The sequence below is a fragment of the Pelodiscus sinensis genome, chromosome 5 (assembly GCF_049634645.1).
Source record: "Pelodiscus sinensis isolate JC-2024 chromosome 5, ASM4963464v1, whole genome shotgun sequence".
Taxonomy (NCBI): domain Eukaryota; kingdom Metazoa; phylum Chordata; order Testudines; family Trionychidae; genus Pelodiscus; species Pelodiscus sinensis.
In genome coordinates this window covers 114,158,797-114,179,247 of record NC_134715.1, presented here as the reverse complement: position 1 = coordinate 114,179,247, position 20,451 = coordinate 114,158,797, and the positions used below count along the sequence as shown (strand labels likewise).

The 20,451-nt window shown below is 43.5% G+C and overlaps 1 protein-coding gene across 10 annotated transcripts in view; it reads left to right on the top strand.

Moving 5' to 3' along the window:
• ABLIM2 (actin binding LIM protein family member 2) overlaps positions 1-20,451 on the top strand; it is a 226,212-nt gene that overhangs the window by 73,224 nt on the left and 132,537 nt on the right. For all 10 annotated transcript variants that reach the window (XR_012904395.1, XM_075930800.1, XM_075930805.1 and 7 more), the window contains exon 3: positions 9,832-10,015. Coding sequence is in view for 9 of the 10 variants with exons in the window: in XM_075930800.1 (XP_075786915.1) it covers positions 9,832-10,015 (184 nt within the window). In the remaining variant the exon portion in view is untranslated. The remainder of the gene's footprint in view (positions 1-9,831; positions 10,016-20,451) is intronic.

Sequence of the window (20,451 nt, the reverse complement as noted above, 5' to 3'; positions counted from 1 at the left end):
ATTATTGGATCTGGACATCCAACAATCTGGTCATCTGAAGAAGTGGGTTGTGCCCACAAAAGCTCATGATACCATCCACATGTTTTGTTAGTCTTCAAAGTGCTACTAGACTATTTGTTGTTTTTTTGTTTAAGTTTTTCCTGTTAGGGTACGGCTAACTCTGTCGCGTTTGCTCTTCTGCTTTTTTTCAGCCTCTGTATTCCTCATTCCACGAGAAAGAAGGGGGCTTTTGAAAGAGGCTTTTTTCCGAAATTTGGCCCAGTCTAGACGGGCCAAATTTCGGAAAAGTCTCTTCCAACAAAAGTATCAGAAAAAGATACGCAAAACGTGGAGCACATTTTGCGTATCTTTTTTTGATAGATCCTCGCAGTCTAGAAGTACCCTTATAGACTAACTCAGCAACTCCTCTGAAGGTTTTAAAAAACAATGAATAATCTAGTAGCATCTTAAAGACTAACAAAACATGTAGATGATATAATGAGCTTTCGTGGGCACAACCCACTTCTTCAGATGACTGGAGTATTAGAAGTCCAGATCCAAGAATAAATAAGGGAAGGGGCAGGGAGGAGGAAAGAAAAGAGAAAAGGAGAAGGGGAAAAAATAGACATTGTTCAAATGGTTACAAGAGGCTGATAAGAACAATTAACACCTCCATTGGTTGGTTGAGTCATTAGGACATTTCATTTGCATAAGAATTAAACTTATAAATGAAGTTAAATTCCAACCCTTCCCGATGTATTTGGTTTGTGGAATTGGCCTGAAACAGCAAGGTGACTTGGGTTACTCCTAATCCCAAAGGACCAGTCACCTACCCCTGGTCAGTTGCACTTCAGGTATCACACCAAAGGCAATGCCTGTAGCCAATCCTATGGTAAACCATATGAAGATTTATTACATAGGAAAAGGAAATTAGAGGGCCATTTACAAGGTTAAAGCAAACACACACAGAAATACATGAATGAGTTGCAGTCTTAGGTTTTCAAAATAATATAGGCTTCTATAAACAAGCAGCCCAAAATCTCTTGCTCATGCCTAGAAACACATGCTGACCCAGAGGGTTCAAGCTGCATAGAGATATCGAAATGTATTTGTTCGAGGTTTTTATTCCTCCCTCCACCATTAAGTGATATGACGTGCAAACTCAGCAGATGGGATGAGTTCACTTGCATGACTCATCTTTAGAAGGAGTAAAGAACAATAATACGTTTTTACTCCTTTTGTTGACGGTTCCTCAATCCAGATGTGGGAAGTATCCAGCTGTAAGAACCATTCATAGCCTGTCTAGTATTGATGGGTCTCCTCCTTTGGAAGGCGTGTAATTGCCCTCGACTTGAAGGATGTGTACTTTCATATTTTGATTTCCCTGTCCCACAGACAATTTCTATGAATCACAGTTGGCCCCTGATAGGCCCAGTTTATGGTTCTCCTATTTGGGCTCTCAGTGGCCCGTCAGGTTTTTATGAACCTCATGGTGGTTGTAGCTACCTTCTGAAAATGTCAAGCTGTCATACCTGTACAACTGGCTTATCAAGGCCAAGTCATGGGAATAGATGGAGGTGCATATAGCCCTCGCGTGAGCTACATTTATCATACTGGCACTTATGCTAAATGAGACCAAATCTACTCTTTTGCCCACACAGAGAATAGAGTTTATAGGCTCCCTCCTGTATATGATGGAGGCCAAAGTGTCCCTCCCCAAGCCCGGCTTCTAAGCCTTAAAGGGCATAATTGAGTGCCTTTGCTTATTCTCCACTACAATGGCCAGAAACTGTATGAGACTCCTAGGGCTCATGGTAGTAGGCACATGGTGGCATGCACATACATGGTCCAGCATGCCAGACTGTGTCTCCACCCCCTACAGGCATGGCTGGCGTGAGTGTACAAGCCTACCCAGGACTGCACACATGGTGTCACTTCACATCCTGGACTTCCTCAATTGGTGGTTGTGAGAGTCAGTCAAGTACAATGGGGAAGCTGTCTGCCCAACCACAGCTCTCCATGCAGTTGGTCACGGACACCTTGGCCCTGTGTTGGGGTGCGTACCGGGGTGACATTAGGACACAAAGTATGTAGTCCTGAGTAGAACTATTGCTCCATATTGTTATCAAGGAATTTAGGGCGGTCCATCTGGCTGCCAGACATTCCAAGCCCACATGCAGAGTATGTGTCAGTCCTGACAGACAACTCCACAGCAATGTTATATACGGAGAGAATGGTACTTGTACTTTCCCCTGTTCTGGGATGCCCTGGTGTGGGACTTCTGAATGACCCATTCCATCCACCTGGAGGCATCTTACTTAATGGTAATAAAGAATGTGCTAACAGATTGCTGCAGCTGCTCCTTCAGTGGGCACAAGTAGTTCCTCAGAGTGACTGTAACCCAGAGCATTTTCCGCAATAGGTGATTTCTTCACCTAAACCTGTTTGTGTTGTGGGGTAACAGGAAATGTCACCAGTTCTGCTTCTTCCTGAATCACAGCTTCCTAGGGGATGCATTCCAGATGTCGTGGGAATCCCACCTGCTTTGTTATTCCCTCCATTCCCTCTGATCCACAATGTCTTCCTCAAGGTGCAGCAGGACAAAGCATCACTAATCCTTAAAGCACCGGGCTGGCCCGGCCAGCACTGGTCCACCTTGCTGGACCTATCAACCGACATGCCCATAGCTCTCCTTCTGTTTCCAGATCTCTCATACTCAAAACTATGTTCAGCTGCCTAACACCAAGTTCTGACTAAGTCCAGGAAGTGTTACTCGGAAGCAGGAACCTCTGTACTCAGGCTGCAGATCAGGCCAAGTGAAAATGGTTTCAACTTAAAATGGCAGGGATCCTCAGTCAAGGTTTGCCTGGCTGCCGCTTCTGCCTTTTACTCAGGGATAGAGGGGAGATCTGTATTTGCTAATGCATTGGTAAACCACTTCCTTAAGGGATTGGAGAGGTTGTGCCCTAAGTTGAGAGAACCCCTGTGCCCGCTGGGATTTCTGCTTGTTTCTCACCAGGCTAATGGCTCCACTGTTGGAGTCTATGTGACATGTTCGTTACTCCACCTTGCCTGGAAGGTGGCCTTTTCAGTGGCTATCACCTCAGCCAGAAGGGCATATGAACTCTAAGCGCTAACATTGGAGCCCCCTTACGCTGTCTTCAAAGAAAAGGTACACCCACATCCTGTGCTTCTCCCTAAGGCAGTGTCCCAGTTTCACATAAGGCAGGACATTTTGAATGCACCCTTCATTCTTTAGATGTCAGGCACACTGTGGCATTTTATTTAGAGTGTACAAAACCATTTCATAAGTCCCCACAGCTTTTCATCTTGATAGCAAAAAGAATGAAAGGTCCCCCAGTCACATCTCAGCATGGGTCACATCCTGCGTTAGGATGTGCTGTGACCTCACAATAGCCCCAGTCCCAGCACTGATGGCTCATTCCATCAGAGCCCTAAGGTTATCATCTGTTTTCCTGGTACAAGTGCCTCTCCAATGCATATGTAGGGCATCCAGTTGGCCCTCCTTTTATACTTTCATCTACACAGTCTTCCAACAGAATAGGGATGAAACAGCCTTCGGTAGGGCAGTGTTTCAGTCCATAACCACATAATCTCTGACCCCTCCTCCATTGACTCAGCTTGGTAATCATTGAAATGGAATGGACATGAGCAATCGCTCGAAGAAGAAAAAACGGTTACCTACCTCTCGTAACTATTGTTCTTTGAGATGTGTTGCTCATGTCCATTCCAAATCCTGCCCACCTCCCCTTTCTCTGAGCATTCCAGCAAGAAGGAACTGAGGGAGCAAAAGGTCATCAGGGATCTATATATGCTGGCCTGTAGGCACCACTCCAGGGGTGCTGCACAGCTGACCCAACAGATACCATTAGGGGACAACCTTCCAACAATCGTGCATGCAGTGTATGCAAATCTAAATGGAATGGGCATGAGTAATACATCTCAAAGAATAACAGTTATGAGAATTAAGTAACCATTTTATTATGCAGCATTTCTCAAGTATTCAACAGAATCTAAACACTAAACTCTTATAATTCTATTTCCTGTTTTATCAATGTCAATTTACAAGCAAGCTAGACAGATTATCACTATGTATCTGTTAGTGTCCAACTGAGATATAGGGACCTTTGCATGAGCTGGCACTTGGCCAGTCAGTGTCATTACGTTATCCATGAAACTAAAATTTGGCCCCATATAGGTAACAAAGATACAGAGGCAATGGGCAGGGAACGGGGGTTGGGCATATAACTGTGTTGTTTAACCAATAAGCTTGGGTTTATCGGTTAACCATGTAAACAAGTATACATTAACATCCCTAGTGACAAACAGAGGCTAGGGACACAATTGCTATCCATCCTGGCTAATAGCTATTGATGAACCTATTCTCCATAAAGAATTTATCAAGTTCTTTTTTGAACTTTGTTAAAGTCCTGGTCTTCACACCATCCTTTGGCAAATAATTACAACATGATATTGAATTGCATCAAGCATTGCTGTTTAGGAAATAGTTCAGGTGCATATAAAAACCTACTGTATCTGAGGTGCACAGATAATTTTGTGGTGACCTGCATAAATTTGACTGTAAATTAAAAAACAAAATAAACAGAGTGCATGACTCTTCATGCTTTAAATAATCTAGCAGTGTGAAAAGAATCTATACAACTTGCACATATGCTGCTCTGCAGACTTACAGTGGGCCTTGTGTGAAGTCCTGCAGTTTTCCCACTAAATAAATAGGGCCAAGCAAAACCCTAATATAAAGGTTAACCTAATATAAAGTTACACAGATGTAAGTGGAATGAGCTGTGAATGGTTTCTTTGTCCTTAGCCAGGTTACAATCAAAGTCAAGGCAGTGAGCTTGCAACCTGAACCTCAGGTGTGAAAAATACAGGATCATAGAATCATAGAATCATAGGACTGGAAGGGACCTCGAGAGGTCATCGAGTCCAACCCCCGCCCTCAAGGCAGGACCAAGCTCCGTCTACACCATCCCTGACAGATGTCTATCTAATCTGTTCTTAAATATCTCCAGAGGGGGAGATTCCACCACCTCCCTTGGCAATTTATTCCAATATTTGACCACCCTGACAGGAATTTTTTCCTAATGTCCAATCTAAACCTCCCTTGCTGCACTTTAAGCCCATTACTCCTTGTCCTGTCCTCAGAAACCAAGAGGAACAAATTTTCTCCTTCCTCCTTGTGACACCCTTTTAGATATTTGAAAACCACTATCATGTCCCCCCTTAATCTTCTTTTTTCCAAACTAAACATCTGTCTTTTCTTTAGGTCTTGCTAGTCAATCTTTAATCAAAAACTGTGTTGCTATAGCACCGTATGTCTCTTGGAAACAGTAGCTCTTCTCCTTTATGGTAAAATAGTCAGCTTTTTAATGTATGCATTTCCTGGGTATTTAACCTTGCATGTTGGGTTTAACAGATCAAAGTGGGTCAGATCCTCAACTTGTATGAATTGGTGTAGCTCCATAAGCCAATGTGCCTGTTTCACATTTGTACTAATGCCTCCTTTATACTATTGCAACCAGGAAAAAGGGGAGTCTTGAGATGGGTATTTATTTCAGCTTCATCTATGTTAAAGCCCCTTAACTATGACTGGAGTGGTGGAAAATTGGAGACAATCATTTTAACTGCACTGGATTCAGATTAGAAGATAGGCAGAGCTAGGACAGAGGGTATTCACTAGGAAAGGAAAAAAATTAGAAGGTATCTGTAACTTGGTAACAGGGAGTGGTTTGTTTATGAGATCAAACCCATCTGCTGGGCTATAAATAAGCATATGCAAAGCTCCTGTGTGTAATCTGAGGGACTTGCATTTGAACATAGTGTAAAACCAAAGGGTCTCAGGTTGCAGGAGAGAAGCCATTTACAGAAATGTATGATTATAGCCAAAAACAAAGTTCACATTGCGAGCGTGGTTCAGTCCTTTGCATTCTCGTGACTACCAGGGAATATCTGGAACTGCCATTGTTCAACAGACAATATCAGCAGTGTGTTCCTCATTGGCATGTTAAATAACTGTACCAGGAAAAAGTGAGCAGTGGACAGGGCACTCACACAAGCTATCTTGAAGAGTTTAGTGGCACTGGGCATGTTTTGCCATTCTGTCACACCAGATTTAGAGGGGTGTGACTGTTAATTGATTTAATTGGCATGCTGCCAGTGTAAAATCAATGCAATGCAGCGGTCAATCACATCCTGTTATTGGACTTTTCAGATCATTTTTAGACAATAACATTTTTTATTCTATAATGTATATCAGGCTGTTCATTCAGCTTATTTATTCCTCTGATTTCCCTTGTTTCTTTCCCAGCTCCACTGTCTCTGGCATAGGTTTTCTTTACTAGTGCACAAGTAACTGTTGGTGGTGAGTAGGTACACCAAATTCTACTCATTACCCATCTAATATCTCAAAACTTCTGATTTAGAAAACATGTAAGTATTTGCTTAAATTTAGCCCATACTTTTTCCAATTCTAATCCAACTGAAAGTTGAATCCATGTTTCAGCAGTTTGCTGGATTGGGACTAAACTTTCATAAGTAAATGCATAAGAACAACCATAAGAGCTCACCAGTTGTCCATCTAGCCCGGTATCTGGTCTTCTGATAGTGGTCACTGCCAGTTCTTTGAAGGAAGTGTACAAAACCAGGGAAATTTATGGAGTGCTCTGTTCCCTGTCATCCAGTTCCAGCTGTCAGAGGTTTAGGAACATCTAGAGTAGGGGTGAGCAAAACACAGCCCAGCCTGTCCTACTCCCACAAGCTTCTCAGAGAAGCCACTGTGATGGTCATGTGTTTCTTTGAACCCTGTGGGGCTGGGGGAGAGAGGGAAGGCTTTACATGCTGCCCCTGCCCCCAGCACAATCTCACAGTTCCTATTGGCTGGAAACAGGCCAATGGGAGCCTCCTGTTTGCAGGACAGGCAGCACACGAACTACATCTCTCCCCGTCCCTCTATGTTCACAGCATTCAAAGTAGCACGTGGCAGCTTGAGAGGTGTGAGGTGGCAAGGAAGGCAGGGAGCCTAGCTAAAGAACCTGCTGGGCTGCTGGCCGGGAGCTGCCTAGGAAAGCACTTCCCAGACAGGGCTTGTGTCTGGCACCACAGCTCCCCTCTTCCCCAACCCTCTGCCCCCTCCTGTACCCATAACCCAAATCTTCTGCACCCCCGCTCCTGCTCTTCCCAGATATTTGAAATATCTTTTGAAATAAGGAGCGCACTATTCTGACGTCCCCATAAAGCTTGTTCCACGAGGATTAAGTGACATTTCGGAATAGCGGTTTGTATAAATTACAAAATAAGCTATTTTGAAATACACTTGAAATAATCTATGCAATTTGCATAGCTCAGATTGCATAGTTTATCTTGAGCTAAGGGTGCAGTGTAGATATATCCTCACTGTCTAACTTTTAGCTTCTAATACACCTTGTTGGTCCGTGACTGAGGTTTGAACCCTTCATTATATTAAATTAAATACATATAAAACCCAATGGATGGGATTTTTCAAAAGAACTCAGAGTTGGACCAAGATTCTCCCATTGGAGTCAATGTTGTAAAATTCACTGATTTTGTGGGAAGTAGTTAAAATAATAGACTCATAGACTCATAGACTTTAAGGTCAGAAGGGACCATTATGATCATCTAGTTAAAGAAGTTAAAATAATGATGAGTTCTTTTGAATATCACATCCAGCATTGCTAAGAATTATTGTAAGTGTTGGATGGAAAATGTACAAATTCGAAGACATTAAAAGTTACTGCTAGATTAAGATAAACTTTAAATACATAAGGCCAAATTTAGCTATCAGTTAGATGTGTGCAATCTTACTGAAGTTAGATCTGTTGGTTCAGCTGAATCATTCAAATTCTGCTCTTGAGAGTCAGATTTTCCAATCAGTTAAGGTCACTTTAATTCTGTTGAATGCTTGTGAGTTGCTGCATGCTTTAATCTTACTTGTAATATCTATTTCATGTTGTAATGTAGTATTTGAGTGGTTGCATTGCAATGATTCTTTGTCATTGTGTTAACTGCCATACAGAAGAGGGATATTAATTAGTGTGAAGAACTGCTCTTCTACAGAAATTGTTGTGCCCCTTCAGAAGGAGAAGACCCATCAAAGCCAGATATAGGCAGTGGAGAATTCTGCTTATATATGGCTTAACTTTCTGCCTACATCAGCTTCCTCCTCCGACCTCTTTCCCTATATCTTGGGGCAGGGTGTGATTGGGTCTGAAGGGAAGGGGGATATGATGGATTGAAGAAAGAAGGCCATGAGGGACATGCTTAACAAAAGCCACCCCCTTTAGATCCATTATTTGTCACTATTTTCTATGACTGCTTGATACCATCTATCATGTCAGTTTATTGTTCAAGCAAGTTTCTGGTTTACAGACCTGTCCTGTGTTGCAACAGGGCACATGAACCTTCTGTCATGAAAAATTAAAACAAAGCTATTAAATGTTTTTTAAAAAGTCAAAGGCTTTAATTCGTCTCGTCTGTGCAATACGTATGATTGCAATAGTTCTTTTTAACAGGCCAGAGCTATTGTTAGATTCCAGAACTCTAAAATTCAGCACGTGGACGCACAACACTTTGCTTTTAAATTCTTTGTAGCTCCCTTGTAAACTATACATTTCCATTTTTTTGTTTCAGTTTTAAAGCCATAAAACAACTCCAAGTGGAGGCCAAATGTTTTATATTTTTTCTCAGTGGGCTGTTGCCAACTACATGTTTGTTCCCCTTCCCTTCCAATATCCCAGTGTGCTGGATGGGAGAGGATTGTGTAGGACTATAACACTGTCCTTGAGCCACAGGGAAATCTATTTGTTCTGGAGGAAAACCCTAGTGGAGAGAGTTCTTGGTTTGTAGAGCCCTGTAGTGGAGTCAACCTACAAGGTACACAGGAAACCCTCAAATCAGCCCTAGTTTTATATAGGGCACCTGAGTCTTAGACTTTTTGTGAATTGCACAAGACTGTTCTCATCCACTAAGATAAGATACAGATGGAAAAGTGTATGGAACCCACTCTACTATGGTTGCCAAAAATAACACCAAGATTCAGAACAAAGTGATTTAAAACAAGTCAGGTGTTAAGACACTGAAAATTCTATTTGCTGATGAACTCTTACTAACACCATGTCTACATTATGACAGAATTATGTCAACATAAGTTACATCAGTGTGCAGCTACCACAGTTAGTAAATTACGTGTGTGTGTGTGAGAGAGAGAGAGAGAGAGAGAGCGCACTTGGCTCCTTGTGTTGACCATATGCATTCTCACCACAAGTGACTAAATTCGTTGTTAGTGTGAGGCACTGAGGGATGCCTCATGAAAGCAGCATAAACAACACAGTGCCTAACCTGACTCAACATCCCTTGGGGTGTTAACTCAGTGTAAAGAGGCATTTTTGTCAGTAGGAGCAAAATATAAGCAAAGACACTTCCACAGTTAGGTTGACACAAGGCAACTTATGTTGGCTTAAGCCTGTACTGTAGACCCGGCTTCAGGCTCTCTGCTGTTGCATTCGTTTTCCTATATGGAATAAAACAAATTTATTAATGATGAAAATTGTAAAGGTAGCAACCTTATGACTCATGGATGACTTGTGTTCGGGAGCCTAAAATAGTAAGATGCCATGCTTGAAGATCTGCTATATATATATTGAAAAAAATTGCTCATTTTGACTGAAGAGTCATCTTATTATAGCCATCTTATAATGAAGAGTCATCTTCATCTTATTTGAATGAAGAGTCATCTTATTATAGTCATCTCCATTCTTGCACTCCTCTAAATCTTTGTCATTTCTCTCCATGTAGCTTGTGGATGTGACCTGGCTCAAGGAGGATTTTTTGTGAGACAGGGAGACTACATCTGTACTTTGGACTATCAAAGACTCTATGGCACACGGTGCATCAGCTGTGATGAATTCATTGAGGGGGAAGTAGTTTCAGCACTGGGGAAAACCTACCACCCGGCCTGTTTTGTGTGTGCTATTTGCAGGTATGTTTTTCAAATAAAAATTATATTTTGATCATGTACAGTTATATTTTGAAAGAAACAAAAGCCAGGAATCCATAGGGTGGCTCAAAAGCAAAACATCCTCTTATGCATTTGGTTCTACTATTCTGTCACCATTTATATTTATGGGCGTTCAAGTTGAAATAGTTCTGTCTTTCATTACCATCTACGGGTACGTCTACACTACATGCCTCTGTTGGCAGAGGCATGTAGATTTGTTTATTCAGCAAAGGTAAATGAAGCCGCGATTTAAATGATCGCGGCTTCATTTACATTTACATGGCTGCCACGCTGAGCCGACAAACAGCTGATCAGCTGTTTGTCGGCTCACCACTAGTCTGGACGTTCCCCCTGTCGACATCAAAGCCCTTTGTCGGCAGCCCCGGTAAACCTCATTCCACGAGGAATAACGGGGCTGCCGACAAAGGGCTTTGATGTCGGCTGTTTGTCGGCTCAGCGCGGCAGCCATGTAAATGTAAATGAAGCCGCGATCATTTAAATCGCGGCTTCATTTACCTTTGCCTACAACCCTAATCTACATGCCTCTGCCGACAGAGGCATGTAGTCTAGACACAGCCTACCTGTGCTACTTAATAATTACTTAATTATTGCAGCCAAATTTCTAGGGGTATGTCTACACTACCCTCCTAGTTCGAACTAGGAGGGTAATGTATGCATACCGCACTTGCTAATGAAGCCCGGGATTTGAATTTCCCGGGCTTCATTAGCATAAGCGGGGAGCCGCCATTTTTAAATCCCCGCTGCTTCGAACCCCGTGTAGCGCGGCTACACGGGGCTCGAACTAGGTAGTTCGGACTAGGGTGCCTATTCCGAACTACCGGTACACCTCGTTTCACGAGGAGTACCGGTAGTTCGGAATAGGACCCTAGTCCGAACTACCTAGTTCGAGCCCCGTGTAGCCGCGCTACACGGGGTTCGAAGCAGCGGGGATTTAAAAATGGCGGCTCCCCGCTTATGCTAATGAAGCCCGGGAAATTCAAATCCCGGGCTTCATTAGCAAGTGCGGTATGCATACATTACCCCGCTAGTTCGAACTAGCGGGGTAGTGTAGACATACCCTAGAAGTGCTTGCTAATTCTATGTGCCTTAAATGGTGTGTCCAGCTTTGAGATATCTTCTTTCCAATTTGCTGAGGATCTTCAGCTGCTGTTGAAGTCAGTCCTCTTTTCCCCAGACATCACTGCTGCCTTACCTCTCTGGTTTCTACTGTATTGTCCTAGAATGACACTCTGCTGCAGACATGGTTAACAGACTGAAAATCAATACGTTTATTTATAAGCAGATGAATATTCCTCTCAGAAAAAAAAGAGAAATAAAAAATACTCAGTGAGGTTCTGATCCTGTATACATTTACACATGGTAGCAACTTTAAAAATGTGGAGTGATATTTATTAGTGTGCAGAGGGCTAGCACTGGTGTGTGTGCCACTATAATCTCCAAAATGAATGTTCAGTTGAACATAAGTACCAAAAAAGGCCTAGGAATGACCCTCTTGGTAGTAGAGAGTTTCACTCATGAGTTTCATTGGGTTCAATGGGACTTATCCACATGTATGTATTTGCAAGATTGGGACCTAACCCTGTAACTGAAGTTTTTCTGGGGGTGTTAGAGTAAGATTGATACTGAACTGTAGCTTGATTCCTTATTATGCAAATAACTAAATGCCCATATATCAATGATTTAAGATTTTAGTGAGAATTTGTAAGACATGCAGTTTTATAATAATAATTCAGAGTAAATGGAAATACAACATTATTCTTTATGATAAATTATGAACATTTACGGGTAAGATAAAACAGAAAAAATGTAATATTAAAACTGGAACAAAAACAGGCAATAATACCAATCTAGATACAGCTGAGAGCACATATTATGGGAATCCCATCTCTTTAGATTTTTGTTATTTATCCAAAAACATGTTCTCTTGGGAGACAGTAAATTAAAAGCACTTGGGGAAGGAGAAAGAATACTGGAAAAACTTAGAAAGAAACAATTAGTAAGAACAAAAGACCCATATAGCCAAGGATCTTGTTTTTCAACAGTGGCCAATGTCAGGTTCCCTGCTCAGAGGGAATAAACAGAACAGATAATCTATTCCCTTTTGCTCATTCCCAGATTCAGGAAAACAGAGGCTAGGGACACCACCCTTTCCCACCCTGATTAATAGTCATTGATGGAGGTATCCTCAATTAATTTATCTAGGTTTTTTTAACCCTGTTACAGACTTGACTGTGTGTTGTGTGAAGAAATACAGTAAACTTCCGATAATCCGGCAACTTTAGGACCCAGGGGGTGCCGGATTATCAGATATGCCGTACTATAGGAAGGGGGGGGGCTATGAGGGGTCTGGGGTGGAGTGGGGGGGATGCACCCCTCGGCGCTGCGGGACCAACCCGACAGCACCCCAGCTGCTCTGCCTCCGACTTCTCCAAGTCAGCTGCTGCTGAAACTGACCAGCGGTTGACTCCGGGAAGACTGGGGAACAGCACGCTCTGCCCCAGGCTTCCCGGAGTCAGCCGCTGGTAAGTTTCAGCTGCAGCTGACTTGGGGAAGTCTGGGGCAGAGCAGCTGGGGTGCTGCCGGGTTGGTCCCGCAGCGCCGAGGGGCAACGCTACGGGACCAACCCGGCAGCACCCCAACTGCTCTGCCCCCGTCTTCCCCTAGTTAGCCGCTGGTCAGTTTCAGCAGTGGCTGAATCGGAGAAGCCGGGGGCAGAGCAGCTCCAATCGTCTGGCTGCCCAGAGCACTTCTGGGTTCCTGATGGTGCCAGACCATCAGGTGCTGGACCATTGGATGCCGGACCACTGGAGTTTTACTGTACTTCCTTTTCTTTGTTTTAAACCTGCTGTCCATTCATTTCATTTGGTTACCCATAGTTACTGTGTTATGAGAAAGAGTAAATAGAACTTCCTTATTTAATTTCTTCATACCAGTCATTGTTTTATAAACCTCAATCATATGTCCCCTTAGTCATCTTTTTTCCAAGCTGAAAAGTCCCAGTCTTATTAATAGCTCTTCATATGACAGCTGTTCCATACCCCTAATCATTTTCGTGATCCTTTTCTGAAATTTTTCCAATTCCAATGTACTTTTTTTTTTTTTTTTGAGATGAGTCCCCAGATCTGCACACAGTACTCAAGATGTGGGTCTACAATGGTTTTAGATAGAGGCAGTATATTTCCTATCTCAGTCTTTATCCATTTGTTTGTTTGACTGCCACTGCACATTGATTGGATGTTTCCAGAGAATTTCCACAATAATTCTAAGATCTCTTTCTTGTGTGGTAATAGCTAATCTAGACCCCATCAAGTTATATGTATAGTTGAAATTATGTGTTCCAGCGCGCATTACTTTGCATGTATCAACATTAAATTTAATTTGACATTTTGTTCCCCAGTCACGCAGTTTAGAGATGCTTTTTTAGTTCTTCACAATCTGCCTGAGACTTAACTTCTTGATTAGTTCAGTATCATCTTCAAATTTTGCCCCCTCAATGTTTACTCCCTTTTCCAGATCATTTATGAACGTGTTGAATAGGACTGGTCCTAGTAAGGACAGCCAGGGGATACCTCGCTCCATTCTGAAAATTGAACATTCATACTGGCCCTTTGTTTCCTATCTTTTAAAAAGTTATCAGTCCATGAGAGGCCCTTATCTCTTATCCTGTGACAACTTACTGTGCTTAAGAGTTTTTGGTGAGGGTTAATCCTTGCAAAAGCTTACTGAAAGTCTAAGTACACAGTATTTGCTGGATCCACCTGTCCATGTGTTTGTTGACCCCCTCAAAGAATTCTAGTAGATTTATGAGGCATAATTTCCCTTTACAAAAAACATTGACATAAAACAAATTGTGTTCAATATGTGTCTGACAGTTTTGTTCTTTCCTGTAGTTTCAACCAATTTGCCTAGTACTGAATTTGGGCTTACTGTTTCATGATTGCTGGGATCACCTCTGGAGCCCTTTTAAAAAATTGGCATAACATTACCGTATTTTCCGGCGTATAAGGTGACTGGGCGTATAAGATGACATCCTAATTTATTAGTTAAAAGATAGGTTTTCGTCTTATACTCGCCGTATAAGACTACCCCCCCCCCTTAAGAGGCCAACCGGCAGCGCCCCAGCGCCCCTCCGCCTCCCCAGCTTTGCTCCCGGTGTCTCTGGTCTCCTGGAGACGGGACTCCGCCACGGCTGCGGCTTTGCTCCCGGTGTCCCTGGTCTGCTGGAGACGGTCCCCAGCAGACCAGAGGCACCGGGAGCAAAGCCGCAGCAGCGGCGGGGTCCCGCACCTCTGAGGCTTTGCCAGAGCAAAGACTCAGAGGCGCGGGACCCCTCCGCCTCCCCGGCTTTGCTCCCGGTGTCCCTGGTCTGCTGGAGACGGTCCCCAGCAGACCAGGGGCACCGGGAGCAAAGCCGAAGCGGCGGCGGGGTGCCGCGCTTCTGAGGCTTTGCTCTGGCAAAGCCTCAGAGGCGCGGGACCCCGCCATGGCTGCGGCTTTGCTCCCGGTGTCCCTGGTCTGCTGGAGACGGTGGAGCAAAGCCGAAGCAGCGGCGGGGTCTCCAGCAGACCAGGGACACCGGGAGCAAAGCCTCTGAGGATGCCGGCAGCGGGACAGCCGCGGCGCGCCTGGGCTGCCCCGCTGCCGGCTTCCCCCGAGGCTTTGCAAAGCTGCGGAGGGGCTCGGGCAGCCCAGGCGCGCCTGGGCTGCCCCGCTGCCGGAGCCCCTCCGCGGCTTTGCTCCACGTCTTCCTGGTTTGCAGACCAGGGAGACGCGGAGCAGCTTTTCTTGCCCCGGAGTACAGGGGCGGCGGGACCACGAGGTCCCGCAGTCTGTGTCCTCCGGGGCGAGAAAAGCCCCATTCGTACCTGCAAGTCGGGGACTGCCTGTATACCCGGCGTATAAGACGACCCCCGATTTTTGGGGGATGTTTTTTAGCATAAAAAGTTGTCTTATATGCCGGAATATACGGTAGCTAACCTCCAGTCCTTTGATACAAAGGCTGATTTAAATGATAGGTTGCAGACTACAGTTAGTAGTTCTGCAATTTCAGATTTGAGTTCCTTGAGAACTCTTGAGTGAATAACATTTGGTTCTGGTGACTTATTACTTAAGTTCCCCTAAGCCATGTGGCCATGCAGCTTCCCATTAAGCCCTTTGCAGGGGCTAGGGCTGCTGCAGGGAGAGATCCCTCCCCAAGATCTGAGCTGCTGGGTACAGCAGCAAAGAGCAACACCCTGGCTATGTCTAGACTGCAGGCTTCTTTCGAAAGAGGCTCTTTCGAAAGCATCTTTCGAAAGAGCCTCTTTCGAAAGCATCTTTCGAAAGAGCCTCTTTCGAAAGATCGCGTCTAGACTGCAGGCGGATCTTTCGAAAGAGCAATCCGCTTTTTCAAAAGAGAGCACCCAGCGAGTCTGGATGCTCTCTTTCGAGGAAGCCCTATTTACATTGAAGAACGCCTTCTTTCGAAAGAGGAACTTTCGAAAGAAGGCGTTCTTCCTCGTGAAACGAGGTTTACCGCCATCGAAAGAAAAGCCGCGTTCTTTCGAAATAATTTCGAAAGAATGCGGCTTGAGTCTGGACGCAGGGGAAGTTTTTTTGGGAAAAGGCTACTTTTCCCGAAAAAACCCCTGAGTCTGGACACAGCCCCTGTGAGCCCCAGCACCGAGCCACCACGGCCTGGGGAAAAAAACCCCTCCTCACCTCTCCAAGCAGGGAGCCATCCAGGTAAGCCTGAGCCCGAACCCCCGGGCAACTTGAGCTGCCCTCCAGCTCTTAACATCCTCCTGCACCCCAGAGCCCTCTTCCCAGGCCCCACCCCAAAGTGCACATCTGTAGCCAAGATCCTGTCCCCCCTCCTGCATCCCAACCCACAGCCCTGAGCCCCACCCCAAATCCTGCACCTCCAGCCAGAGCCTTTCTACCCCAGAACACTGTCTCAGCCTTTAGCCACTCAAGCTCAGCCCCACTCTAGAGCTTGCACCTGCAGCCAGAACTCTAACACTCCTGCACCCCAGTCCTCTGCCCCAGCCTCAGCCCCCTTCCACATTCAGAACCCCTTGGCCCTGCTCCCGCCATATGAATTCATTCGTTTTGTTATGTGCACCAATACGAAGGCGATGTGTCACACATCACCGCTCCATTGGTACACATAAGAAAATTCATCCTGCTCAGGGGTAGGAAAAATTTGAGGGAACACTGCTTATTACTGTTTAATTTATCAGTTTGTTCCAAAATCTCCCCGAATGGCACCTCAGTCTGGGACAATTCTTCAGATCTGTCACCTAAAAAGAATGGCTCAGGTGTGAAAATCTCCTTCACATCTTTGGCCATCAAGACTAATACAAAGAAGTTTCGCTGCAATGGCCTTATCATCCCTGAGTGCTCCTTTACCATCTCCATCATCCAGTGGCCCCACTGATTATTTAGCAGGTTTCCTGCTTCTGCTGTTCTGAAAACATTTTCTCTATCACTTTTTGAGCCTCTGGCTAACTGTTCTTCTAATTTTTTTGGCCTTCCTAATTATATTTTTATACTTCACTTCCCAGAGTTTAGGCTCCTTTCTTTTTTCCTCGCTAGGATTTTACCTCCACTTTTTAAAGGTTGCCTTTTTGTCTTTTCTGAAGTTCTGCCAGTCAAGCTGGCCCTGCTCATGGAACTGGAAGCATTTCAGAGAATGCTACCATGGAGGTCCTAGACTTTCAATCTCTTACCTAGCAGCTTAATTTGGCCTCGAGGACCTCTCTCCTTTCCTTCCCTATCTGATTGGTATCCACCAGTGCCATGACCACTGGCTCTTTCCCATCACTACAAATAAGTATCAGGCATTGGGGGGTGCAAAGGGTGTGAATTCTCCCCTCAGAGTCCCCCAAGTAAGCATGCTCTGGATGGCCGGGGGAAAGCAGGAATGGCGCACTGCCCGAGCCTCCCTCTCCCATGCTCCTGGGAATGATTCCTCCCCCACCTTCCCCAGGAGTGAGGCTGGGGGCAGGGCTGGGACCTTGCTCCTGGGGGGAAAGGGGAAGAAATCAGCCCCAGCCTTCCCCTGACCAGGCCATGGAAGAGGGTTGCTCAGGCAGCATGCTGCTCCTGCCTTCCCCTGGATGGCTGGAGTATGCTTACTTGGGAGATCATGGAGGAGCAGAGGGGGTGTTCGCACACTTGTGGTCCACATTTACAACTCCTCCCCCCCCCAAAAAAAATCCTGTGTATAGGCCTGAATATCTCCGCTTTATTATCAGTAACATAATTTACAAGTTCAAAGGCTGGATGAAGGATATCAAAACACACACAATTGTCCTCAGCCTTCTCAGTATAGGTGTGCATATAATGGCTACATTTATAAACAAATCTATTAGAGACCAAATTTCTGGTGCCCTTTCTTCTTAATACCAGACCCAGAATCACTCAATTAAGGAAAGAAGAAAAAATCCTTGATATTATTTTCTGACCAAATATTAGTGACTCCTCAATTAGGATTTCATTAGGTTTTAAAATTGAAACCTAAATTATTTACCAGGCTGTAATTAGCCCTTTATTGTGGTCTGTAATGTGGATGTTTATAGTTCCAGCTGAAACAGTTCCCTAAAAGTTCAGAGTAAGCTTCAACAATGGTTAAACTACTTAACTCTTTGCTCCCTAACAAAGCAAGCTCAACTGCAGCCAAGAAAACCAATATAATCTGCTACACGGATTACTGTTAAATACAGACCTAAAAAAGCTGACTTGCTCTTTAAAACTTCAGATCCCAATACAATAGCACTTCACCCAAATAAATTCTGTCAGTCTCCCTGCCAATGTTCCCTCTAATTTTTCTATCTCTGTCTGAAATACATTTTGTTATATGCACCGAGGCATGCGTGGATGTGCACCACCAGTAGAAACACATACTGCCAGCTGTGGGCACTGTGGGCTGTCTGTTAATCAGCTGGGTGACATTAGAATCTCTCCCGGGTGGCCACCTATGTGTGCAATTTACAGGGAATGCTGCCCCCTGCTCTATTTGTTATCTAGAATGTCACATGTTTGGAGTACAAGTGAGTCGAGGCAAAACCTTTATTGTGCTGAGCTTCCCAATTGTTACTGTCTCAACAACAGCGCAAACTTGCTACAGCCTCTTCCCCAGGAAGGCACTCCAATTTATATTGCCTCCATCCTATTCAACTGCTTTCCATGTTACAAGCAGGAATCAATTCATCTTCCCCATCAGGGTTCGTTCTAGCATCTGCTTATTGTGTGGGTCAGCAGAAAAAACCCGTCATCCTATTACATTAGAAATGCAGGGATAGGTTCTCAGCTGTTGTAAATCAGCATAGCTCCATATGGCCTAGTCTTTGCAAACCAGACATGTTTTATACTTCCTGTAAGAAAGGGTGTTTTTATACAAACACTATGAGACATTCTTCATCAATATTTGATTTTGTACTGAGACTCAGTGAAAGTAATATGAAATAGGCATTATATATAATATATTCAAGTAAAGATGCACTTTGATGTCAAAGACAAGCACTTAAAATGCAATCATTTTTCAGAAATTGAACAAGTTGTTTCAGGGCTAGGATTTTAAAGTCATCTTTACCTCCAGAAAAATCAGATCTCTTTTTACAAGTGATATTGAGGGCACTCTGCATTCAAGAATGATGTGTTCCGTATGTTGCAGGATTAGTCACCAAATAAACACCTTTGTAATCTGTGTTCTCTAATTGCTAAAGTAACTCTTTATATTGTTCTAATTGTTAATACATTGAAGAGCAAGGCAGTGATTTTTGAAACAACACTTCTAATAATGACACTTGCAACAGCATCTTCTTGGCATTAAAAAAGACAAGATTATAATAACAAGCAATGGGTTGTGAAAGTGTGCTTTCTTTCAAATAGTAAAAACGGTCAGAGAACCAAAGCAGATGCAGTAAACTAGAGCAAGGAAAACCAAAATCAGCAGGCAAAAAATTGAGTCATATACATTTTGGCTACGTCTAGACTGGATCCCTTTTTCGTAAAAGGGATGCAAATTAGACGTATCGCAATTGCTAATGAAGCAGGGATTTAAATCTCCCCTGTTTTATTAGCATAAAAATGGCTGCCGCTTTTTTCCGGCTCGGAGCTTTGCCGGAAAAAGCGCCAGTCTAGACGCGGATCTTTCGGAAAATAAAGCCTTTTCCAAAAGATCCCTTATCCCTCTTAAGGGATAAGGGATCTTTCGGAAAAGGCTTTATTTTCCGAAAGATCTGAGTCTAGACTGGCGCTTTTCTCTGGCAAAGCTCCGAGCCGGAAAAAAGCGGCAGTCATTTTTATGCTAATGAAGCGGGGGGATTTAAATCCCCGCTTCATTAGCAATTGTGATACGTCTAATTTGCATCCCTTTTACGAAAAAGGGATCCAATCTAGACATAGCCTTTGTGGCTCTTTTGATAATACTGCTATTGGAATATCTTGTCACTGGATATCCCAGAGCAGAGGGTAGGATTATCTGTTGCTCCCCACCTTTGTGTTGAGTTCTTTATAAAGCATGCATGTCAGTAAGCCAAGTCTTTCATAAAGTATTGAACTGGGATTAGTTTGTCAGAAGAGTGATCAGCTTCATTGTTCACAATAATCAAAGAGGGAGGAGAATATGGGTAAGTTGGGTTTAATTATTGTACTATATTGTTATAATGGTATATTTATAATAGTATAGTTTTATGTTTATTTCCACTAAAGAGTACATTTATTAAAAACATTTATTTGACTATCTATTCCTGAGGATTGCTTACTTATGATTTACTCTGAAACTAAATGTTTTTGAAATCATTAAAGAGTCCTACAAAAAGTGAAAATTAGGTCAAGTTACAAAGCATGAATACAAACAAATTACAAAAGGTATGTAGAGGCAAAATTAGAAAGGCTAAGGCACGAAATGAGCTCAGATTACCTAGAGACATAAAGAGGAACAAGAAAACATTCTAAAAATATGTTAGAAACAAAAGGAAGACCAAGGACAGGGTAAGTCCATTACTTAATGAAGAGGGAAAAACAGTAACAGAAAATATGAAAATGGCAAAGGTGCTTAATTAAGGACTTCTTTATATTGTTTTCCATCAAGAACGTTGGTGGTGATTGGATACCCAGCATAGTGAATGCTGGTGAAAATGAGAAGTTTAGGAAGTTCAGAAGTTAAAATAGGAAAAAAATAAGTTGAAAATTATTTAACAAGTTGGGTGTTTTCAAGTCATGAAATGCCTCCTAGAATACTGAAAGACCTGATAGAGGAAGTATCTGAGTCATTAGCTATTATCTTTCAAAAATCATGGAAGACAGGAGAGATTCCAGAACACTGGAAAAGGGTAAATATAGTGCCCACCTAAAAAAAGTGAAATAAGAACAGCTCAGGAAACTACAGACCAATCAGCTTACCTTCTGTA